The 22,954-nt window shown below is 33.2% G+C and overlaps 1 protein-coding gene and 3 non-coding genes across 5 annotated transcripts; 1 reads left to right on the top strand and 3 right to left on the bottom strand.

Moving 5' to 3' along the window:
* The first annotated feature begins 1,376 nt into the window (after positions 1-1,376).
* On the top strand, positions 1,377-9,423 carry LOC119609879 (protein shuttle craft). Of its 2 annotated transcripts, XM_037964892.1 has the most exons (5): positions 1,377-2,142; positions 2,263-2,441; positions 4,506-7,244; positions 8,550-9,086; positions 9,152-9,423. In XM_037964892.1, exons 1-5 carry the CDS (start codon positions 1,998-2,000, stop codon positions 9,251-9,253), a joined length of 3,702 nt encoding a protein of 1,233 aa, XP_037820820.1. In that variant the 5' UTR covers positions 1,377-1,997; the 3' UTR covers positions 9,254-9,423. The 2 variants fall into 2 exon arrangements, with proteins under 2 accessions (XP_037820820.1, XP_037820819.1); XM_037964891.1 differs by having other exon boundaries at positions 1,377-2,441.
* A 9,665-nt stretch (positions 9,424-19,088) lies between these two features.
* On the bottom strand, positions 19,089-19,170 carry Trnas-uga. The gene has a single exon. It is a non-coding gene; the product is annotated as a tRNA-Ser (tRNA).
* Positions 19,171-19,607: 437 nt separating this feature from the next.
* On the bottom strand, positions 19,608-19,689 carry Trnas-uga. Its single transcript has one exon. It is a non-coding gene; the product is annotated as a tRNA-Ser (tRNA).
* A 978-nt stretch (positions 19,690-20,667) lies between these two features.
* Positions 20,668-20,749, bottom strand: Trnas-uga. The gene has a single exon. It is a non-coding gene; the product is annotated as a tRNA-Ser (tRNA).
* Between the last annotated feature and the right edge of the window lie 2,205 nt (positions 20,750-22,954).

The raw sequence follows: 22,954 nt of genomic DNA, 5'->3' as shown, positions 1-22,954 counted from the left end.
GAAGTTGACTTATTGTTTGTATTTATGGTAAACATTCTAAGGTCAAATAATATATATTAAGTCAAGGAATAGTTTGCATAAAAAATTTAAAAAATCTCAAAATCTTAGTAATAATCTTTATATCAGCAATAAGTTTTTGCTGAACAACATAAATTTCTTAATAAATTATTTCGCTCATTTACTACAAGACTGGCATAACACAAAAAACTCTTTTCGAGAAAAAATGGCTTTGAATGATTAATGGCATTTTACTATTGTTTAAATAACTTGTAAACAAACAAATGGGTTTGAAAAATTTATCTATATTCAGATAGTAGAGCTTAATATGTTTCTCATATAAATTGAAATTAAGTTTTTATTTAACTAATATTCGTGAAAATATGAGTTTTAGTTTTTTATAACAAACAAAATAATAGACATATTTGAAATGTGATAAATAAATATGGAAGACATTAGTTCAAAAAACCCGAATTTTGGGTAATGCCCGTCTTGTAGTAAATGAGCGATTTGTGTTCAAGTTTCCAAAAAATATATATTAAATATGAATATCATCTGTTTAAGTACTACAAAAAAACATATAATATAGAAGATATTTTAATTTGAAAAATAAATCTTAATAATATGGTCTAGTTTTTAGATTAACAACAAATATTTGTATCAAATGAGAAAATAACACAGGCCAACAAATTTTTAACACAGAGACCAAAGTATACTTTTCTGAAGGCTTTAGCATCGCTAAATCCGAATCTGGATTTCTCCATCACATCAGATTTTTGAGATATCGTGTCACAAAAACTGATAAAAACGTTTTTGGTCATATTTGAGATGTTATAAAAGCGAAAAGACACCTTCATTTATAAAATCTATCATATCGTATGATATACGATATCTCCATATCTCCATGACTTCGAGATATATTAACCTTAAGCTTGAAACAACCATAAAATTAAAAAAAAAAACAAAATTTATACTCCATTTCACTTTTATTCTATGCCGAACTTTTAGGTCTCAATTTGTCATAGTTTTCCCAATAACAGTCAGTTTGAATTATTTAAAAATCACTTTTACTTGCAAAGATATCGTCCAGTAAAGTTTTTGCCGTAAAATAAATTCAATATAAATTTTTTATAGTTGTTTCAAGCTTTAATTTCAAACTGATATTTACCTTCTCACGAAGATAAAGGTTTTAAAAATACCAAATTTATTCTCAGAACTGCAAAAATTATCATACTGTCTGTGATATCACCTTATTTGAATAAGCCTTGTTATAACTATTCATAAAAATCGCCAAACTCGCTTTTTTGAACTGTCAACACAAGCCAAAAATCTGGCATCCTCATTTTTGTGGCGAAATAATTATGGCATTTTGTGAAATTGTCAAAGAAAACGGAAAGTCAGAAAAAAGAACTGAAAGAGAAACGCAAAGATTGCGTATATGTGTTAGTTAATTTTATAAGAAATTGTAATTTTCAACTTATCATTTTATAATTAAACCTTAAAAAAGTAACTAATTAATTTCATAACTTTTTAACGGGAAATCAACATGTGAACTATAAAAAGTCTTAAATTGTTTCAATAAAAAATAACATCTTTAGGTTTTATAACATAAAAGAAGAAAAAACTGACAGCATAAGTTAATAGTGTGTGCGTTTGCAGTTTTTTGGTTTGCGTCTGTGAAAAAATAGGAAAAAAAATTAACGCGTGCCTCCAGCCGCTACGTGGGACTTTATTTTTTTTGCCAAAAACTTTAAATTTATAATTTTTTTATATTTTCTCAAAAATTCGCCTACAAAGGCAATTGTTAAATAAAAACAATACGCTACTGACTGCAATTTTTATAATTAAAGGCCTAAAAAGGCCGTAAAAATTAAGTGTGAAAATTGAGAAAAAAATTATAGTATAAAAATCCAGCAACAACGTGCTTTCACCTTTGTGCTGTCTATCCAGCTTAGCAGCAGCTGCAGCCGTATAAGTCTGAAAAAAAAAAAAAAACAAAAATGTCGGCCGATTCAAAGTCTCAACCGTCTAATCAGCCTCCCTTGTCACAATTGTGGCCGGGTTTTGGTTCGACTTCTTCTGAACTTAACAACCCTATGGAGCAACTTCATCCCCAACAATCAGCTCCAACATCCTTGTCTATGGGTAAACCACATGCTCAGCAAACTAATATTAACAATAATTATGTGAATTTTAATCAATTTATCATGCAACATAATCTTAATTCGCCACATCAAACTAAATCACCCTTGTCTTCTTCATTAGAGGATCAATTTACCAAAGTAGAGGGAAATCAAAATTCCAATTATGAGGATGTTTTTAGTTTTATTCATAATATTGGTGGATTGAATAATAACAACAACAACAAAGGCAACAACAATAATGGCAACAAGAATTCTAATCATCAGCAACAACCACAACAGCTCAAACATCAACAATATAATGTAAGTTTGTAAGTAATTTGTGTAATTATGTTGTCAAATTTGTACCACATTTTGTTGAAAGAAGTGGTTGAAATTTCGAAATGGTTACAAATTATCTTCTATTAAAAAGAAATTTCTCGAAAAATTTCTATAAGAGGATTTGTATAAATAAAGAAAAAGTGAAGAAAGGGGAAAAGTTCAAATTTTAACTCAACTAGAACTGAACTAGAAATGAACTGACTAGGACTGAAGTAGAACTGAAGTAGAACTGAAGTAGAACTGAAGTAGAACTGAGCTAGAACTGAACTAGAACTGAACTAGAACTGAACTAGAACGGAACTAGAACTGAACTAGAACTGAACTAGAACTGAACTAGAACTGAACTAGAACTGAACTAGAACTGAACTAGAACTGAACTAGAACTGAACTAGAACTGAACTAGAACTGAACTAGAACTGAACTAGAACTGAACTAGAACTGAACTAGAACTGAACTAGAACTGAATTAGAACTGAACTAGAACTGAAGTAGAACTGAACTAGAACTGAACTAGAACTGAACTAGAGCTGAACTAGAACTGAACTAGAACTGAACTAGAACTGAACTAGAACTGAACAAGAACTGAACTGGAACTGAACTGGAACTGAACTGGAACTAGAACTGAACTAGAACTGAACTAGAACTGATCTAGAACTGAACTAGAACTGAACTAGAACTGAACTAGAACTAAACTAGAACTGAACTAGAACTGAACTAGAACGGAACTAGAACTGAACTAGAACTGAACTAGAACTGAACTAGAACTGAACTAGAACTAAACTAGAACTAACTAGAACTGAACTAGAACTGAACTAGAACTGAACTAGATCTGAACTAGAACTGAACTAGAACTGAACTAGAACTGAACTAGAACTGAACTAGAACTGAACTAGAACTGAACTAGAACTGAATTAGAACTGAACTAGAACTGAACTAGAACTGAACTAGAACTGAACTAGAGCTGAACTAGAACTGAACTAGAACTGAACTAGAACTGAACTAGAACTGAACTAGAACTGAACTAGAACTGAACTAGAACTGAACTAGAAACTGAACTATAACTGAACTGAACAAGAACTGAACTGGAACTGAAATGGAACTAGAACTGAACTAGAACTGAACTAGAACTGATCTAGAACTGAACTAGAACTGAACTAGAACTGAACTAGAACTGAACTAGAACTGAACTAGAAGCTGAACTAGAACTGAACTAGAACTGAACTAGAACTGAACTAGAACTGAACTAGAACTGAACTAGAACTGAACTAGAATAGAACTGAACTAGAACTGAACTAGAACTGAACTAGAACTGAACTAGAACTGAACTAGAACTGAACTAGAACTGAACTAGAACTGAACTAGAACTGAACTAGAACTGAACTAGAACTGAACTAGAACTGAACTAGAACTGAACTAGAACTGAACTAGAACTGAACTAGAACTGAACTAGAACTGAACTAGAACTGAACTAGAACTGAACTAGAACTGAACTAGAACTGAACTAGAACTGAACTAGAACTGAACTAGAACTGAACTAGAACTGAACTAGAACTGAACTAGAACTGAACTAGAACTGAACTAGAACTGAACTAGAACTGAACTAGAACTGAACTAGAACTGAACTAGAACTGAACTAGAACTGAACTAGAACTGAACTAGAACTGAACTAGAACTGAACTAGAACTGAACTAGAACTGAACTAGAACTGAACTAGAACTGAACTAGAACTGAACTAGAACTGAACTAGAACTGAACTAGAACTGAACTAGAACTGAACTAGAACTGAACTAGAACTGAACTAGAACTGAACTAGAACTGAACTAGAACTGAACTAGAACTGAACTAGAACTGAACTAGAACTGAACTAGAACTGAACTAGAACTGAACTAGAACTGAACTAGAACTGAACTAGAACTGAACTAGAACTGAACTAGAACTAAACTAGAACTGAACTAGATCTGAACTAGAACTGAACTAGAACTGAACTAGAACTGAATTAAATTTGAAAGAAAATTGTAAAATAAATAAATTTCTTTAATTGTTTCAGTACTTCAATCCCTCTCTACCCCAATATCCATTTGCCAACTATAATAATAACAACAGTGTATTCACCGATGGTCTGCAAAACTATAATATAAATCCTAATACTGCCCCTGGTATAGCAACATCTACAGCAGCCGTCAATCCCTCTACATCAACTGGTAACCAAAATTATTATGATAACCGTAACTCATATGGTAACTTTAATACGAATGGAACGACTTACTATGCCAATCCCTTTGCTACGGGTTTTGATTTCAACAATACTAAACTGCAAGCAAATGCTCCAGAATTTGTGCCAAGATTTGATAAACTTTCGTTGAACGAAACAAATCAAGATGCTAATAAACAACAAACTCATAGTCAACAGGCTAAAGAAACTGAAACTTCAAATGGCAATTTAAAAGAAGATTTTAATAAAAATGAAGGAAATGAATCCAAAGATAAAACCAAAAATTTGGATTCTAGCTTTGAGAAGGAAGAAAAACGTCAACAACAAAGACACGAACGTTCTCGTGGCAATAATCGTCATCAAAATAAGCACGATAAGGAAAATAATAAAAGAAACAATAATCGTTTGGAAAAGAATATGGAAAGATTTTCTCGAAATTTACAAGAGAAACATCAAAATAATGATTCAGCCTCAAATTCGAATTCTTCCACTCCTTCGTTGACAATGAATGGTAGAGGAGAACGTGAACAGCAGCAACAACAACAGCAACCGGGGGTATCTAAAGCAACAGGAGCTTTTAGTAAAAATCAACGTGGTTCCATGAATGGCAACAATAATGAGAAACAAAGAAATCAAGATGGCCAAGATAAGTCTGGTGGTGAAAAAAACAATTTCAATAAACGTTATCAGAATGGCAGACGTTCTCAAGATTATGTAGAACGTGAGGAACGTTATGAACGTTACGTGGATCGTGGTGAACGTTCTGAACGTGGCCATAATCAACGTAATCAGCAGCGCAATGACTATCATCAACGTTATGATAATTATCGCAGTAATAAGAGACGTGATGATTGGAATCGTAATCGTGATCGTATAAATGGTTTTCGTGTAGAGGAAAAATACTCCAATGATAATGGCAAAGATAGTCCTTTGGCATCGCCTGAAAAGAGGTCTCCTAAAAAGTCTTATGACAAGGAAAATGAGAAGCTTTCACAAAGAGAAAAATTAATAAGAGATATTGAAACTAGACGTCTGGAATGTTTAGTTTGTGTAGAGCCTATTAAGGCTCATCAGAGTGTTTGGTCTTGTCATAATTGCTATCATATACTACATTTGCAGTGCATAATAAAATGGGCCTCTTCCTCGAAATCCGACGACGGCTGGCGTTGTCCTGCCTGTCAGAATGTAGAAAAAGAAGTTCCTCGTGATTACTACTGTTTCTGTGGTAAATTAAAGAATCCCACAAATAATCGTCAAGACATAGCACATTCTTGCGGTGAAGTATGTGGACGTGTAGAGGGCTGTGCTCATGCCTGTACTTTGCAGTGTCATCCCGGTCCCTGTCCTCCTTGTCAGGCACAGGTAAAGCGTGAATGTGGTTGTGGCAAAACCTCGAAAATTATGCAATGCTGCTTAAAGGAAACCATAGAATGTGATTCCACTTGTGAGAAACTATTGAATTGTGAATTGCACACTTGTCAGGAGAAATGTCATGAGGGCAAATGTCCCGCCTGTAAAGAGAAGGTTGATCAAAAGTGTCACTGTGCTAAACAAGAAAGACAAGTTACTTGTACACGCGAGTCGCATGACAAACACAACTATTCATGTGGTAAAATTTGTGGCAAAAATTTAACATGTGGCAATCATCAGTGTAAAGACAGTTGCCATCCCAATGAATGTAGACCCTGTAAATTGAGTCCTGACAATGTCACCTCTTGTCCCTGTGGCAAAATGCCTATTATGGCCGAACAGCGCAAATCCTGTTTAGATCCCATACCCGTTTGTGAGGGTGTCTGCGGTAAAACTTTAAAATGTGGCAAAGCTACTAATCCTCACCATTGCACGGCAAAATGTCATTTGGGTAATTGTCCTCCATGCAATAAACAAACTGCTGTCAAGTGTCGCTGTGGCCATATGGATCAAATGATAAAATGTCGCCAGCTGTCGACTAGAGCGGATGATGCTAGATGCAAGAAACGCTGCACGAAAAAACGTTCCTGTGGCAAGCACAAATGTAATCAAGAGTGCTGCATAGACATCGATCATTTCTGTCCACTGCCTTGTAATTATACGCTCTCTTGTGGCAAGCACAAGTGTGATCAACCCTGTCATCGCGGCAATTGTCCACCTTGTTATCGTTCCTCTTTCGAAGAGCTCTTCTGTGAGTGTGGTGCTGAAGTTATCTATCCCCCCGTGCCCTGTGGCACTAAACGTCCCGTTTGCAAACGCCCCTGTTCGCGTAAACATCCTTGCGATCATCCGCCACAACATAACTGCCATTCAGCAGCCACATGTCCTCCCTGTATGATGTTCACTACGAAATGGTGTTTCGGTCACCATGAACAACGCAAAACGATACCCTGTTCTCAGCAGAGTTTTTCCTGTGGTTTGGCCTGTAATAAACCTTTGCCTTGTGGTCGCCACAAGTGCATTAAGACTTGTCATGAGGGTCCGTGTCAAGTACCCGGTGAGATTTGTAAACAAAGTTGTACTACTGCTCGTTCTACTTGTGGGCATAAGTGTATGGCTCCGTGTCACAATGGTGATTGTCCTGAGAATCCCTGTAAAGAGATGGTAAGTAACTGGAAAGTGTTTTTCTCTAAAGAAAAATTAAAAAGTTTTTTTTTTTATTAAAAAGCTTAAAACGTTTTTCAATTTCCAAAAGCTTAAAAACCTTATTCACTAAAAAAGTTTTATTACACAAGTTTTTTTTAAATAAAATAAAGCTTTTTTAGATTTAGTTTTTCGATGAAAGAAGTTTTTTTAGAATATAGAAGCTTTTTTCTAGAAAAGCTTTAATTTATTCATTTAACAAAAAACCTTTTTTTTAATTATTTGAATAAGTTTTGGAAAAAGCTTCCTTTTCATAATAACCCTAATTTTTTTAAAGCTATTTTTTCAATAAAAGGTTTTTTTCAATAGAAGCTTTTTTAAAACAAACTTAAGTTATATGTTCAGATACATATTTTTACATTTATACTAAAAGAGCTCTTTTCACAAAAAAGGTTAGAAGAGCTTTTTTAGTAAAAAAGCTTTAAATGTATTTTTCATTATAAAAGTTTTTTTTAATAAAAAAATTATTATTCACTAATAAAGCTTTTTCTTAAAAAGAACTTTTTTACTTTAAAAATTAAGAAAAGCTTTTATTAATAGAAAAGCTTAAAATTAATTTCTCATTAGAAAAACTTTTTAAAAATTCTTACAAAAAAAGCTTATTCTTTAAACGAACTTTTTCACTAAAACCTATTTCGAAAAAAGCTTATTCTTTAAAATAATTTTTTCACTAAAACCTATTTCGAAAAAAAAGCTTTTTTATTTGTTTAGCAAAAAGTATCTCTAAAATTTCTACAAAAAACTGTTTTTATTAAAGTTTTTTCAATAAAAAAGTTTATAAATGCTTTTACAAAAAAGCGGATATATATAAGCTTTTACAAAAAGCTGATATAAAAGCTTTTACTAAAAAGTTTATAGAAAAGACTAAAAGCTTATAGGAAAGCTTTTTCAGTAAGAAAGCATATAGAAAAACTTTTTCTATAAGAAAGCTAATAGAAAAGCTTTTTCTATAAGAAAGCTAATAGAAAAGCTTTTTCAATAAAAAGCTTATAGAATAACTTTTTCAATAAAAAGCTTTCAGAAAAACATTTTCAATAAAAAGCTTTCAGAAAAACTTTTTTATTAAAAGCTTATAGAAAAGCTTTTTCAATAATAAAGCTTAAAATTAATTTTTCATTAGAAAAGCTTTTTAAAAAAATAAACCTTTTTCAGTAGAAAAAGCTTAATCATGCATTTCACTTATTTGCTCTTAGAAAGCTTTTCCATTAACATTTTAGCCATTTTTTTTACTATAAAATGTTTTTGCTTTTTTTCCTCTCGCACCAGGTTGAAGTTCAATGCGAATGTGGCAATCGCAAACAAATGCGCACTTGTGCCGAATTGGCACGTGAATTCAGTCGTATTGCTACTGCCCAATTGGCCTCATCCATGGCTGAAATGCAACGTGGCAACTATATGGAACTATCGGAAATTTTAGCTCCAGTCAAACTCTCTGGTAAATCTACTAAAACTTTAGATTGCAACGAAGAATGTCGCCTACTCGAACGTAATCGTCGCTTGGCTATAGGTCTACAAATACGTAATCCTGATTTGCCACAAAAACTCTTAACAAAATATTCTGATTTTATACGTAACTTTGCTAAACGTGATCCAGCTTTGGTCAAGTCCATACATGAAGCTCTAACCACTCTAGTGAAATTGGCCAAAGAAAGTAAACAAAAGTCACGTTCCCACTCGTTTCCCACCATGAATCGTGAAAAACGTCAGCTAGTACATGAAATGTGTGAAATGTTTGGTGTCGAATCAGTGGCCTATGATGCTGAACCTAATCGTAATGTGGTAGCTACTGCTTTTAAGGATAGAGTAAGTTTGTTTTGTTTAAATTTACTTAAAACATTATATTCATTTTTTGATTTTATCCTTTCTAGTCTTGGCTTCCTGCTACTAGTATTATGGAAGTAATGGCTCGTGAGGCTGGTCAAAGACGTGTACCAGTACCGAGTAATAATGCCTGGGGTTTAAAGAGATAATGCTATTAATAACATACACACACACACACACAAAGATAATTAAGTTCAAACTTAATTTCAACATAAAATTTTTTCGTTTAAAATCATCACTTATTTATATACCTACCTATAAACAAAAACAACAAATAATTTACAAATAATAAACTAACCCCACTAAAATGAATTACAAACTGTCTCCCCTCTACTACTCTCTCTTTCTATATATAAGCCAAGCTATTACTTGGAACTCATTATATCCTAACTAACCACCTTCTTTGATGAGGAAAACACAAAACAAAAAAACTATTAAACTAAACGAAAATAATGTTACAAAATTAATATTTTGCTATAGTAGTTAGTCAACCAACCAACTAAATGGGCTTACTAGAATTCGATAAATCTTCTAAAAAAACTCTTTACTTTATTCTTTCATTTGTTTTCTTATAAAAAATTATAATAATTTTTGTTTTCTTTTCTTTATACTCTTTATTTTTTCAAATATAATTCATATAATCATATCTAAGTTTTTTTTTTTTTTTTTTTTCATTTTATTAATATGTTATTTATATAACCTTGGCAAATGGATTGGTTTTTGAACGTTATGTTATTATTATTATTATTTTCTTTTTCATACAAATTATTATTATCTCTAAAAAATGTTTTTTTCTTTTTGGTTTTCTGTAAACTTTAAAATATTATTATTCTTTATTTAACATACAAATTTATAATCATTTAAATTTATAAACAAACAATTAATACACAAAAAACTCTAATGAAAAACTATATAGAATAACTAAAAAACACAAAAAATCTTGTTTATTAAATAAAAAGTTGTTTATTAATGAACTGTAAACAAAAAAAAAATTGATGTAATTTTTTCTAATTTAAAAAATTTTTAAGAAAAAAATTTGCAGAATAATCTTAATTTAAACCAGATGTAAGAAATAATTGAACTAGAATTGCACCAAAACTGATTCCGGATAAAACTAGGACTAATCCTGGCTACAATGAGAACTGAACTAGAACTGAATTAGCACAGAACTAGACCTGAACAAGAACTAAGCTAGAACTTAACTAGAACTGAATTGGCACTGAACTAGAACAGAACTAGAACTGAACTAGAACTGAAGTAGAACTGAACTAGAACTGAACTACTACTAAACTACAACTAGAACTGAACTAGAACTGAACTAGAACTGAACTAGAACTGAACTAGAACTGAACTAGAACTGAACTAGAACTGAACTAGAACTGAACTAGAACTGAAACTAGAACTGAAACTAGAACTGAACTAGAACTGAACTAGAACTGAACTAGAACTGAACTACTACTAAACTACAACTGAACTACAACTGAGCTATAGCTGAACTAGAACTAAACTAGAACTGAACTAGACATGAACTAGAACTGAACTAGAACTGAACTAGAACCTGAACTAGAACTGTAACTAGAGAACTGAACTAGAACTGAACTAGAACTGAACTAGAACTGAACTAGAACTGAACTAGAACTGAACTAGAACTGAACTAGAACTGAACTAGAACTGAACTAGAACTAGAACTGAACTAGAACTGAACTAGAACTGAACTAGAACTGAACTAGAACTGAACTAGAACTGAACTAGAACTGAACTAGAACTGAACTAGAACTGAACTAGAACTGAACTAGAACTGAACTAGAACTGAACTAGAACTGAACTAGAACTGAACTAGAACTGAACTAGAACTGTACTAGAACTGAACTAGAACTGAACTAGAACTGAACTAGAACTGAACTAGAACTGAACTAGAACTGAACTAGAACTGAACTAGAACTGAACTAGAACTGAACTAGAACTGACTAGAACTGAACTAGAACTGAACTGAACTGAACTAGAACTGAACTAGAACTGAACTAGAACTGAACTAGAACTGAACTAGAACTGAACTAGAACTGAACTAGAACTGAACTAGAACTGAACTAGAACTGAACTAGAACTGAACTAGAACTGAACTAGAACTGAACTACTACTACTAAACTACAACGGAACTACCAACTGAGCTATAGCTGAACTAGAACTAAAACTAGAACTGAACTAGAACTGAACTAGAACTGAACTAGAACTGAAATAGAAACTGAACTAGAACTGAACTAGAACTGAACTAGAACTGAACTAGAAACTGAACTAGAACTGAACTAGAACTGAACTAGAACTGAACTAGAACTGAACTAGAACTGAACTAGAACTGAACTAGAACTGAACTAGAACTGAACTAGAACTGAACTAGAACTAGAACTGAACTAGAACTGAACTAGAACTGAAACTAGAACTGAACTAGAACTGAACTAGAACTGAACTAGAACTGAAACTAGAACTGACTGAAATGACGAACTGAACTAGAGGAACTAGACTGAACTAGAACTGAACTAGAACGCCTGAACTAGACTGAACTAGACTGAACTAGACGACTAGAACTGAACTAGAAACTGAACTAGAACTGAACTAGAACTGAACTAGACTGAACTAGAACTGAACTAGAACTGAACTAGAACTGAACTAGAACTGAACTAGAACTGAACTAGAACTGAACTAGAACTGAACTAGAACTGAACTAGAACTGAACTAGAACTGAACTAGAACTGAACTAGAACTGTACTAGAACTGAACTAGAACTGAACTAGAACTGACTAGAACTGAACTAGAACTGAACTAGAACTGAACTAGAACTGAACTAGAACTGAACTAGATGAAAACTAGAACTGAACTAGAACTGAACTAGAACAGAACTAGAACTGAACTAGAACTGAACTAGAACTGAACTAGAACTGAACTAGAACTGAACTTGAACTGAACTAGAACTGAACTAGAACTGAACTAGAACTGAACTAGAACTGAACTAGAACTGAACTAGAACTGAACTAGAACTGAACTAAACTGAACTGGAGCTGAACTAGAAATGAACTAGAAATGAACTAGAACTGAACTACTACTGAAGTACACTGAAGTACAACTGAGCTACAACTGAGCTACAACTGAAGTACAATGAGCTACCACTGAGCTAACAACTGAACTAGAACTGAACTAGAACTGAACTAGAACTGAACTAGAACTGAACTAGAACTGAACTAGAACTGAACTAGAAACTGAACTAGAACTGAACTAGAACCTGAACTAGAACTGAACTAGAACTGAACTAGAACGAACTAGAACTGAACTAGAACAGAACTAGAACAGAACTAGAACAGAACTAGAACTGCACTAGAACTGAACTAGAACTGAACTAGAACTGAACTAGAACTGAACTAGAACTGAAACTAGAACTGAACTAGAACTGAACTAGAACTGAACTTAGAACTGAACTAGAACTGAACTAGAACTGAACTAGAAACTGAACTAGAACGAACTAGAAATGACTAGAACTGAACTAGAACTGAACTAGAACTGAACTAGAAACTGAAATAGAAATCTGAACTGAACTGGAACTGAACTAGAACTGAACTAGAACTGAACTAGAACTGAACTAGAACTGAACTAGAACTGAACTAGAACTGAACTAGAATGAACTAGAACAACTAGAACTGAACTAGAACTGAACTAGAACTGAACTAGAACTGAACTAGAACTGAACTAGAACTTGTCACTTGTCTTGTCAACAGTTTGTGCCTATACGTCTAGATGTACACAAGAATTTATTTGTCTTCACCTCTTTATTTGTTTTCTTACGTTTCCAAACAACAAAAAAAAAAATAAATAAATAAATAAATAAATAAAATAAATAATAATTAAGTTATATAAAAACCTATAAAGTTTATTGGTCCTACGTATAGCATTCACACATTGCAGTAAAATTTTTCCAAAAGTTATTCCATTCTTTTTATATTGTATTTTCATTGCTTCAACGCCCATAAATAACCACAATAACAACTGAAAAGGATTCAAAAGTCTTGCGAGCACAAGTCTGTGTATTCATAACAATAGCAACAAACTATCTTTATGTGATGACATTAAAAGAAACTACAAGTTGGTGTTTTATATATAAGAAAGCAAAGGTCGAATTGGAGAGGCTTTCTTTAAAACAATATATAAAATCAACTTTGGGAAAAATTAGAATAAGTATATATTTGAAAAATTATTTCACTATCATTTAATTTGCCTTTCCATGATCAAGTTTGAGTAAAAATTTATCTTGTTTTACATCTCGTAAACGATATGTATCCTTAGTTCCCTGTCGTAGGGTTATGATAGCAGGAACAGCAACAAATACATACAAATGTACATACATACATGCGTTTCTTGGCAAACATAAATAAAATTGTATCTTAGAATTTATAAACGTTTTATGTTTTGTACAAATGTGTTATTTATTATTCCTCCCATCTAAAACTCATTAATATATAAATGTTCATATGTTCCATAGACTAGCACTCACACATTCAAAAGCGGCCAGACTTTATCCTACCCAGTAAACATTTCGAGTTCAGTTCTAGTTCAGATCGAGTTAATTTCTAGTTGAGTTCTTGTTCGTTCTAGTTCTGTTCTAGTTCTGTAGCTAGGTCTGTTCTAGTTTCAGTTCTAGTTCAGTACTAGTTTAGTTCTAGTTCAGTTTTCTAGTTCATGTTCTAGTTCAGTTCTAGGTCAGTCTAGTTCATTCGATTCAGTTCAGTTCTAGTTCAGTTCTAGTTCAGTTCTAGTTCAGTTCTAGTTCAGTCGAGTTCAGTCTAGTTCAGTTCTAGTTCAGTTCTAGTTCAGTTCTAGTTCAGTTCTAGTTAGTTCTAGTTTCTAAGTTCAGTTCTAGTTCAGTTCTAGTTCAGTTCTAGTGCAGTTCTAGTTCAGTTCTAGGTTCAGTTCTAAGTAGCAGTTCTAGTTCAGTTCTAGTTCAGTTCTAGTTCAAGTTCTAGTTCAGTTCTAGTTCAGTTTAGTAGCAGTTCTATGTTCAGTTCTAGTGGTCAGTTCTAGTTCAGTTCTAGTTCAGTTCTAGTTCAGTTCTAGTTCAGTTCTAGTTCAGTTCTAGTTCAGTTCTAATTCAGTTCTAGTTCAGTTCTAGTTCAGTTCTAGTTCAGTTCTAGTTCAGTTCTAGTCAGTTCTAGTTCAGTTCTAGTTCAGTTCTAGTTCAGTTCTAGTTCAGTTCTAGTTCAGTTCTAGTTCAGTTCTAGTTCAGTTCTAGTTCAGTTCTAGTTCAGTTCTAGTTCAGTTCTAGTTCAGTTCTAGTTCAGTTCTAGTTCAGTTCTAGCTCAGTTCTAGTTCAGTTCTAGTTCAGTTCTAGTTCAGTTCTAGTTCAGTTCTAGTTCAGTTCTAGTTCAGTTCTAGTTCAGTTCTAGTTCAGTTCTAGTTCAGTTCTAGTTCAGTTCTAGTTCAGTTCTAGTTCAGTTCTAGTTCAGTTCTAGTTCAGTTCTAGTTCAGTTCTAGTTCAGTTCTAGTTCAGTTCTAGTTCAGTTCTAGTTCAGTTCTAGTTCAGTTCTAGTTCAGTTCTAGTTCAGTTCTAGTTCAGTTCTAGTTCTAGTTCAGTTCTAGTTCAGTTCTAGTTCAGTTCTAGTTCAGTTCTAGTTCAGTTCTAGTTCAGTTCTAGTTCAGTTCTATTTCAGTTCTAGTTCATTTCTAGTTCAGCTCTAGTTCAGTTCTAGCTCAGTTTTAGTTCAGTTCTAGTTCAGTTCTAGTTCAGTTCTAGTTCAGTTCTAGTTCAGTTCTAGTTCAGTTCTAGTTCAGTTCTAGTTCAGTTCTAGTTCAGTTCTAGTTCAGTTCTAGTCAGTTCTAGTTCAGTTCTAGTTCAGTTCTAGTTCAGTTCTAGTTCAGTTCTAGTTCAGTTCTAGTTCAGTTCTAGTTCAGTTTCTAGTTCAGTTCTAGTTCAGTTCTAGTTCAGTTCTAGTTCAGTTCTAGTTCAGTTCTAGTTCAGTTCTAGTTCAGTTCTAGTTCAGTTCTAGTTCAGTTCTATTTCAGTTCTAGTTCATTTCTAGTTCAGCTCTAGTTCAGTTCTAGCTCAGTTTTAGTTCAGTTCTAGTTCAGTTCTAGTTCAGTTCTAGTTCAGTTCTAGTTCAGTTCTAGTTCAGTTCTAGTTCAGTTCTAGTTCAGTTCTAGTTCAGTTCTAGTTCAGTTCTAGTTCAGTTCTAGTTCAGTTCTAGTTCAGTTCTAGTTCAGTTCAGTTCAGTTCTAGTTCAGTTCTAGTTCTGTTCTAGTTCAGTTCTAGTTCAGTTCTAGTTCAGTTCTAGTTCAGTTCTAGTTCAGTTCTAGTTCAGTCTAGTTCAGTTCTAGTTCAGTTTTAGTTCAGTTCTAGTTCAGTTCTAGTTCAGTTCTAGTTCAGTTCTAGTTCAGTTCTAGTTCAGTTCTAGTTCAGTTCTAGTTCAGTTCTAGTTCAGTTCTAGTTCAGTTCTAGTTCAGTTCTAGTTCAGTTCTAGTTCAGTCTAGTTCAGTTCTAGTTCAGTTCTAGTTCAGTTCTAGTTCAGTTCTAGTTCAGTTCTAGTTCAGTTCTAGTTCAGTTCTAGTTCAGTTCTAGTTCAGTTCTAGTTCAGTTCTAGTTCAGTTCTAGTTCAGTTCTAGTTCAGTTCTAGTTCAGTTCTAGTTCAGTTCTAGTTCAGTCCTAGTTCAGTTCTAGTTCAGTTCTAGTTCGGTTCTAGTTCAGTTCTAGTTCAGTTCTAGTTCAGTTCTAGTTCAGTTCTAGTTCAGTTCTAGTTCAGTTCTAGTTCAGTTCTAGTTCAGTTCTAGTTCAGTTCTAGTTCAGTTCTAGTTCAGTTCTTGTTCAGTTCTAGTTCAGTTCTAGTTCAGTTCTAGTTCAGTTCTAGTTCAGTTCTAGTTCAGTTCTAGTTCAGTTCTAGTTCAGTTCTAGTTCAGTTCTAGTTCAGTTCTAGTTCAGTTCTAGTTCAGTTCTAGTTCAGTTCTAGTTCAGTTCTAGTTCAGTTCTAGTTCAGTTCTATTTCAGTTCTAGTTCATTTCTAGTTCAGCTCTAGTTCAGTTCTAGCTCAGTTTTAGTTAGTTTCTAGTTCAGTTCTAGTTCAGTTCTAGTTCATTTATAGTTCAGTTCTAGTTCAGTTCTAGTTCAGTTCTAGTTCAGTTCTAGTTCAGTTCTAGTTCAGTTCTAGTTCAGTTCTAGTTCAGTTCTAGTCAGTTCTAGTTTTCTAGTTCAGTTCTAGTTCAGTTCTAGTTCAGTTCTAGTTCAGTTCTAGTTCAGTTCTAGTTCAGTTCTAGTTCAGTTCTAGTTCAGTTCTAGTTCAGTTCTAGTTCAGTTCTAGTTCAGTTCTAGTTCAGTTCTAGTTCAGTTCTAGTTCAGTTCTAGTTCAGTTCTAGTTCAGTTCTAGTTCAGTTCTAGTTCAGTTCTAGTTCAGTTCTATTTCAGTTCTAGTTCATTTCTAGTTCAGCTCTAGTTCAGTTCTAGCTCAGTTTTAGTTCAGTTCTAGTTCAGTTCTAGTTCAGTTCTAGTTCAGTTCTAGTTCAGTTCTAGTTCAGTTCTAGTTCAGTTCTAGTTCAGTTCTAGTTCAGTTCTAGTTCAGTTCTAGTTCAGTTCTAGTTCAGTTAGTTTCAGTTCTAGTTCTGTTCTAGTTCAGTTCTAGTTCAGTTCTAGTTCAGTTCTAGTTCAGTTCTAGTTCAGTTCTAGTTCAGTTCTAGTTCAGTTCTAGTTCAGTTCTAGTTCAGTTTTAGTTCAGTTCTAGTTCAGTTCTAGTTCAGTTCTAGTTCAGTTCTAGTTCAGTTCTAGTTCAGTTCTAGTTCAGTTCTAGTTCAGTTCTAGTTCAGTTCTAGTTCAGTTCTAGTTCAGTTCTAGTTCAGTTCTAGTTCAGTTCTAGTTCAGTTCTAGTTCAGTTCTAGTTCAGTTCTAGTTCAGTTCTAGTTCAGTTCTAGTTCAGTTCTAGTTCAGTTCTAGTTCAGTTCTAGTTCAGTTCTAGTTCAGTTCTAGTTCAGTTCTAGTTCAGTTCTAGTTCAGTTCTAGTTCAGTTCTTGTTCAGTTCTAGTTCAGTTCTAGTTCAGTTCTAGTTCAGTTCTAGTTCAGTTCTAGTTCAGTTCTAGTTCAGTTCTAGTTCAGTTCTAGTTCGGTTCTAGTTCAGTTCTAGTTCAGTTCTAGTTCAGTTCTAGTTCAGTTCTAGTTCAGTTCTAGTTCAGTTCTAGTTCAGTTCTAGTTCAGTTCTAGTTCAGTTCTAGTTCAGTTCTAGTTCAGTTCTAGTTCAGTTCTAGTTCAGTTCTAGTTCAGTTCTAGTTCAGTTCTAGTTCAGTTCTAGTTCAGTTCTAGTTCAGTTCTAGTTCAGTTCTAGTTCTGTTCTAGTTCTGTTCTAGTTCTGTTCTAGTTCAGTTCTAGTTCATTCTAGTTCAGTTCTAGTTCAGTTCTAGTTCAGTTCTAGTTCAGTTCTAGTTCAGTTCTAGTTCAGTTCTAGTTCAGTTCTAGTTCAGTTCTAGTTCAGTTCTAGTTCAGTTCTAGTTCAGTTCTAGTTCAGTTCTAGTTCAGTTCTAGTTCAGTTCTAGTTCAGTTCTAGTTCAGTTCTAGTTCAGTTCTAGTTCAGTTCTAGTTCAGTTCTAGTTCAGTTCTAGTTCAGTTCTAGTTCAGTTCTAGTTCAGTTCTAGTTCAGTTCTAGTTCAGTTCTAGTTCAGTTCTAGTTCAGTTCTAGTTCAGTTCTAGTTCAGTTCTAGTTCAGTTCTAGTTCAGTTCTAGTTCAGTTCTAGTTCAGTTCTAGTTCAGTTCTAGTTCAGTTCTAGTTCAGTCTAGTTCAGTTCTAGTTCAGTTCTAGTTCAGTTCTAGTTCAGTTCTAGTTCAGTTCTAGTTCAGTTCTAGTTCAGTTCTAGTTCAGTTCTAGTTCAGTTCTAGTTCAGTTCTAGTTCAGTTCTAGTTCAGTTCTAGTTCAGTTCTAGTTCAGTTCTAGTTCAGTTCTAGTTCAGTTCTAGTTCAGTTCTAGTCAGTTCTAGTTCAGTTCTAGTTCAGTTTAGTTCAGTTCTAGTTCAGTTCTAGTTCAGTTTTAGTTCAGTTCTAGTTCAGTTCTAGTTCAGTTCTAGTTCAGTTCTAGTTCAGTTTTAGTTCAGTTCTAGTTCAGTTCTAGTTCAGTTCTAGTTCAGTTCTAGTTCAGTGTTCAGTTCTAGGTTCAGTTCTAGTTCGTTCTAGTTCATTTCTAGTTCAGTTTTCGGTTCAGTTCTAGTTCAGTTCTAGTTCAGCCTCTTGTGTAGATTAAGGCATACCTTCTTAGTGAGAACCAGTATTGTTATTGGGAAACTGGTTTGCTCAGCTCTTCGAAACAACATTTGATTCTAAAGTGATACTTAACATCGTATAAACAATAACTTCTCTACATTGTGAGTTGGAAGTTTATTCTTTTTGAAATTCCCCGAAGAGGTCGTGCGTAAATTGTGGTCACATCCATAAAAAAATCCTAAGAGACATTAAATGTAGAAATGTACTTAAAGGTTTTAAAATGCGAAGGAAATGTAGAGAACTAATAAAACGCTTTGAGGAGTTTAAATTTTAATAATTACAGATTTTATTTTTAAATTATATAAGTCCCACTGTACATGATACATGTATGTTTTTTGTCTCCTTACTTTTGTGGCAATTACAATTGCTGGCTTATAATTTACAACATTGCAACAAAAAAAAGAAAAACTTTCTACATAAATACAAACAATATAAATGCAATATATTTGTCTGAGTAGGTAACACCCATTGTCTGTTGTTCTTTTACATGACAAGCAAAGGATGCGAAAGAAAAAAATGTTTCATGTGTCTGTTTCGAATAAATAAAGAAATGCAGATTTAATACTAAAAGTTAATGTTGCAATTTTGTTGTTATTATTTACAATATACATATACAAAAAAGGAAATGGTTCCAAAATTTTATAGTAATAGCAAGTAATTTATAGGAATAAAATAACCAAATCTATACAAGAGTTTCATACGAAAATTAAAATTATTACCGCTGCGGACAGGATTCGAACCTGTGCGGATAGAACCCAATGGATTTCAAGTCCATCTCCTTAACCACTCGGACACCGCAGCTGATATAAAAAAAACAATTAAATATTACATATGTATGTATGTAGTATATAGAATAGGCCTGCGAGAAAAAATCTGTAATAGATAAGAGGACTACTTTCTCAGGATCTAAAACTGTGTCATTTAAAAGTTTTATTTTGTTAACTGAAAACCTGATATCCTTCAATTTTTATTAATATTACATATTAAAATCAAATGAGACACTTTAAAAAGGACATTTGAAAAATAAAATATTCGCTGCAGAAAGGATGCGAACATATGCTGGTAGAATTCAATGGATTTCAAGGCCATCTACTTAACCACTCGCACACCACTGCTTGATATGAGTGCAAGTTTCGAAATAGTAAATACATTAAATTAAATGTCAAAAAGGATAATTTAACTAAACGATTGTTGATTTGAATAGATACCACTATGCGTTAAAATTTAAGAAAATAACACGCTGTGGACAGGATTCGAACCTGTGCGGGTAGAACCCAATGGATTTCAAGTCCATCTCCTTAACCACTCGGACACCACAGCTTGATATTTAAAGGAAATATTGTTCAATTAAGTTCTAATTGGAATCTTGTTCAGTTTTAGTTTAGTTCTAGTTCTGTTCTAGTTCTGTTCTATTCTAGTTCTGTTCTAGTTCTGTTCTAGTCTGTTCTAGCTCTGTTCTAGTCTGTTCTAGTTCTGTTCTAGTTTTGTTCTAGTTTTGTTCTAGTTTTGTTCTAGTTCTGTTCTAGTTCTGTTCTAGTTCTGTTCTAGTTCGGTTCTAGTTCTGTTCTAGTTCTGAATCTAGTTCTGTTCTAGTTCTGTTCAAGTGTCTGTTCTAGTTCTGTTCTAGTTCTGTTCTAGTTCTGTTCTAGTTCTGTCTAGTTCTGTTCTAGTTCTGTTCTAGTTCTGTTCTAGTTCTGTTCAGTTCTGTTCTAGTTCTGTTCTAGTTCTGTTCTAGTTCTGTTCTAGTTCTGTTCTAGTTCTGTTCTAGTTCTGTTCTAGTTCTGTTCTAGTTCTGTTCTAGTTCTGTTCTGTTAGTTCTGTTCTAGTTCTGTTCTAGTTCTGTTCTAGTTCTGTTCTAGTTCTAGTTCTTCTAGTTCTGTTCTAGTTCTGTCTAGTTCTGTCTAGTTCTGTTCTAGTTCTGTTCTAGTTCTGTTCTAGTTCTGTCTTTCTGTTCTAGTTCTGTTCTAGTTCTGTTCTATTCTGTTCTAGTTCTGTTCTAGGTTCTGTTCTAGTTTCTGTACTAGTTCTGTCTAGTTCTGTTCTAGTTCTGTTCTAGTTCTGTTCTAGTTCTGTTCTAGTTCTGTTCTAGTTCTGTTTCTAGTTCTGTTCTAGTTCTGTTCTAGTTCTGTTCTAGTTCTGTTTCTAGTTCTGTTCTGATTCTGTTCTAGTTCTGTTCTAGTTCTGTTCTAGTTCTGTTCTAGTTCTGTCTAGTTCTGTTCTAGTTCTGTGCTAGTTCAAGTAAATAGATTGTTGATTTGAATAGATACCATTATGCGTTTAAAATTTAAGAAAATAATACGCTGTGGACAGGATTCGAACCTGTGCGGGTAGAACCCAATGGATTTCAAGTCCATCTCCTTAACCACTCGGACACCACAGCTTCAATTAAGTTCTAGTTGGAATCTAGTTCAGTTTTAGTTTAGTTCTAAATCTGTTCTAGTTCTGTTTTTTCTGTTCTAGTTCTGTTCTAGTTCTGTTCTAGTTCTGTTCTAGTTCTGTTCTAGTTCTGTTCTAGTTCTGTTCTAGTTCTGTTCTAGTTCTGTTCTAGTTCTGTTCTAGTTCTGTTCTAGTTCTGTTCTTGTTCTGTTCTAGTTCTGTTCTAGTTCTGTTCTAGTTCTGTTCTAGTTCTGTTCTAGTTCTGTTCTAGTTCTGTTCTAGTTCTGTTCTAGTTCTGTTCTAGTTCTGTTCTAGTTCTGTTCTAGTTCTGTTCTAGTTCTGTTCTAGTTCTGTTCTAGTTCTGTTCTATTTCTGTTCTAGTTCTGTTCTAGTTCTGTTCTAGTTCTGTTCTAGTTCTGTTCTAGTTCTGTTCTAGTTCTGTTCTAGTTCTGTTCTAGTTCTGTTCTAGTTCTGTTTGTTTTCTAGTTCTGTTCTTGTTCTGTTCTAGTTCTGTTCTAGTTCTGTTCTAGTTCTGTTCTAGTTCTGTTCTAGTTCTGTTCTAGTTCTGTTCTAGTTCTGTTCTAGTTTTGTTCTGTTTCTATTTACTACTTGTTGAAGATCGTATTTCTTAAGAGGGGCACAGTTTTGCGACTTCGCTCTCAAGAACTAATGTGATAGTATGTGACCATCGCTGTCTTTAATGCATTTAACTATAAAATTCGCTTAAAACCTGTAGTTTAAGCAACAACTCCAATAACAAAATAATTTGTCTGTCTGTATTGTTGGTCATTTGTCCATTTCATGTTATCCTTATGATGTTGTTATTTCTGGCGGGTTTTCTACCTCTTAAGCATATTTTCGTCTACACCACAAATGCAATAAGAGCTCTTTTTCTTTTTTCCCCTTTTTTAGTTGTTGCTGTTGTATATGGTCCGCTTAAGTGCAGGGAATTATAGGAAATTGTTTATAGAAATGATAAGGTAGAGATGAGAGGCTGATATTTCTTTTTTCTGCCAGCCTTTTGTTAAATAAAGGCAGAGGATTTTAAATTGCCAAGTATGTCTGTCTGAGTGCATGGAATTTTTTGTTCCGGTGGGTACAAAAATAAATGAAATAAATTGTTTGTTGTGACTGGTCAGTGTGAAGGATTTTGGCGGGGGAGAAAAAAAAAAATTAGATATAACAGTGGTATACGGGTTTTGAATTTTTGTTTATTTGGAAACAAAAAAGGTTCCATTTACATACATAGTCTAGTGTGAGTTTATCTAGTTTATGTGGGATTGATTATTAATAATTTTTTTTTTATAATTTTATAGTTTGTAAACCACTGTATTTAAAAATTTTGTGCTTTTTTTTCTTGTTTAACTCTCATATGTAGACAGGTATTAAATGTTGAAGTTAAATGTGTAAAATGGCATAAAAATATGTCTGTTGTACATTGTTGAACATGATGTCAGACAGACATTTCTTTTATTTAAAAAAATAGAATAAGAAAAAATAAGTTTTTTTATAAAAACCGTTTTTTTCTCTTCCACTCAAATTTGTTCATATAAAATAAATAACATGGAAGGAGGAACACATGCTCGTTTTTCTTAATGAATATTTTTTTTATTTATTTTTCTGATTAAATTAATTGAGTTGAGTTGCAGTCCTTGAATGTTAAAATCGTTATTTAAATAATTCTATTTAATATGTATTTCCAACTTGAAACAAACAATTCAACTGCAATGCTTATATAATTTATTATTATAAATCTATTTAATTAAATATACATATTGTCATTCTTATATAAATATGTTCTTATTTTTAATACGTTTAACAGAAAGCCCTAATTAAACGCAACAAATTCGATTTATTTAGCACAAAATATGATTATGCCACCTGAACCTATGATTAATATTTAATTAAAAATAATTAAATATTAAGTATACGCCTGTCTGCATAACAAATACACGTGTTCAACTTGGCTACCATCTTTAACTGCTAGAGAATTCTTTTATCATCATTCAAGTAAGAAGAAGGTATTTTGTTTAAATACCAGAATATATTTCAGTTATTACTGTGTATTTTAAGGGTTTCCCTTAAACACTTTTAAATTATTTGGTTATTATTAGTACAAATCAATTACGTTATAGCTCCAGTTCAGTTCAACTTCAGTTCTAGTTCAGTTCTAGATCAGTTCTAGTTTAGTTCTAGTTCAGTTCTAGTT

Source organism: Lucilia sericata, unplaced genomic scaffold, assembly GCF_015586225.1.
Source record: "Lucilia sericata isolate MDLA Ls3-8-SP2 unplaced genomic scaffold, ASM1558622v1 Contig001080F_arrow, whole genome shotgun sequence".
In the NCBI taxonomy this organism is placed as follows: Eukaryota; Metazoa; Arthropoda; class Insecta; order Diptera; family Calliphoridae; genus Lucilia; species Lucilia sericata.
This window is presented reverse-complemented; position numbering and strand designations above follow the sequence as displayed.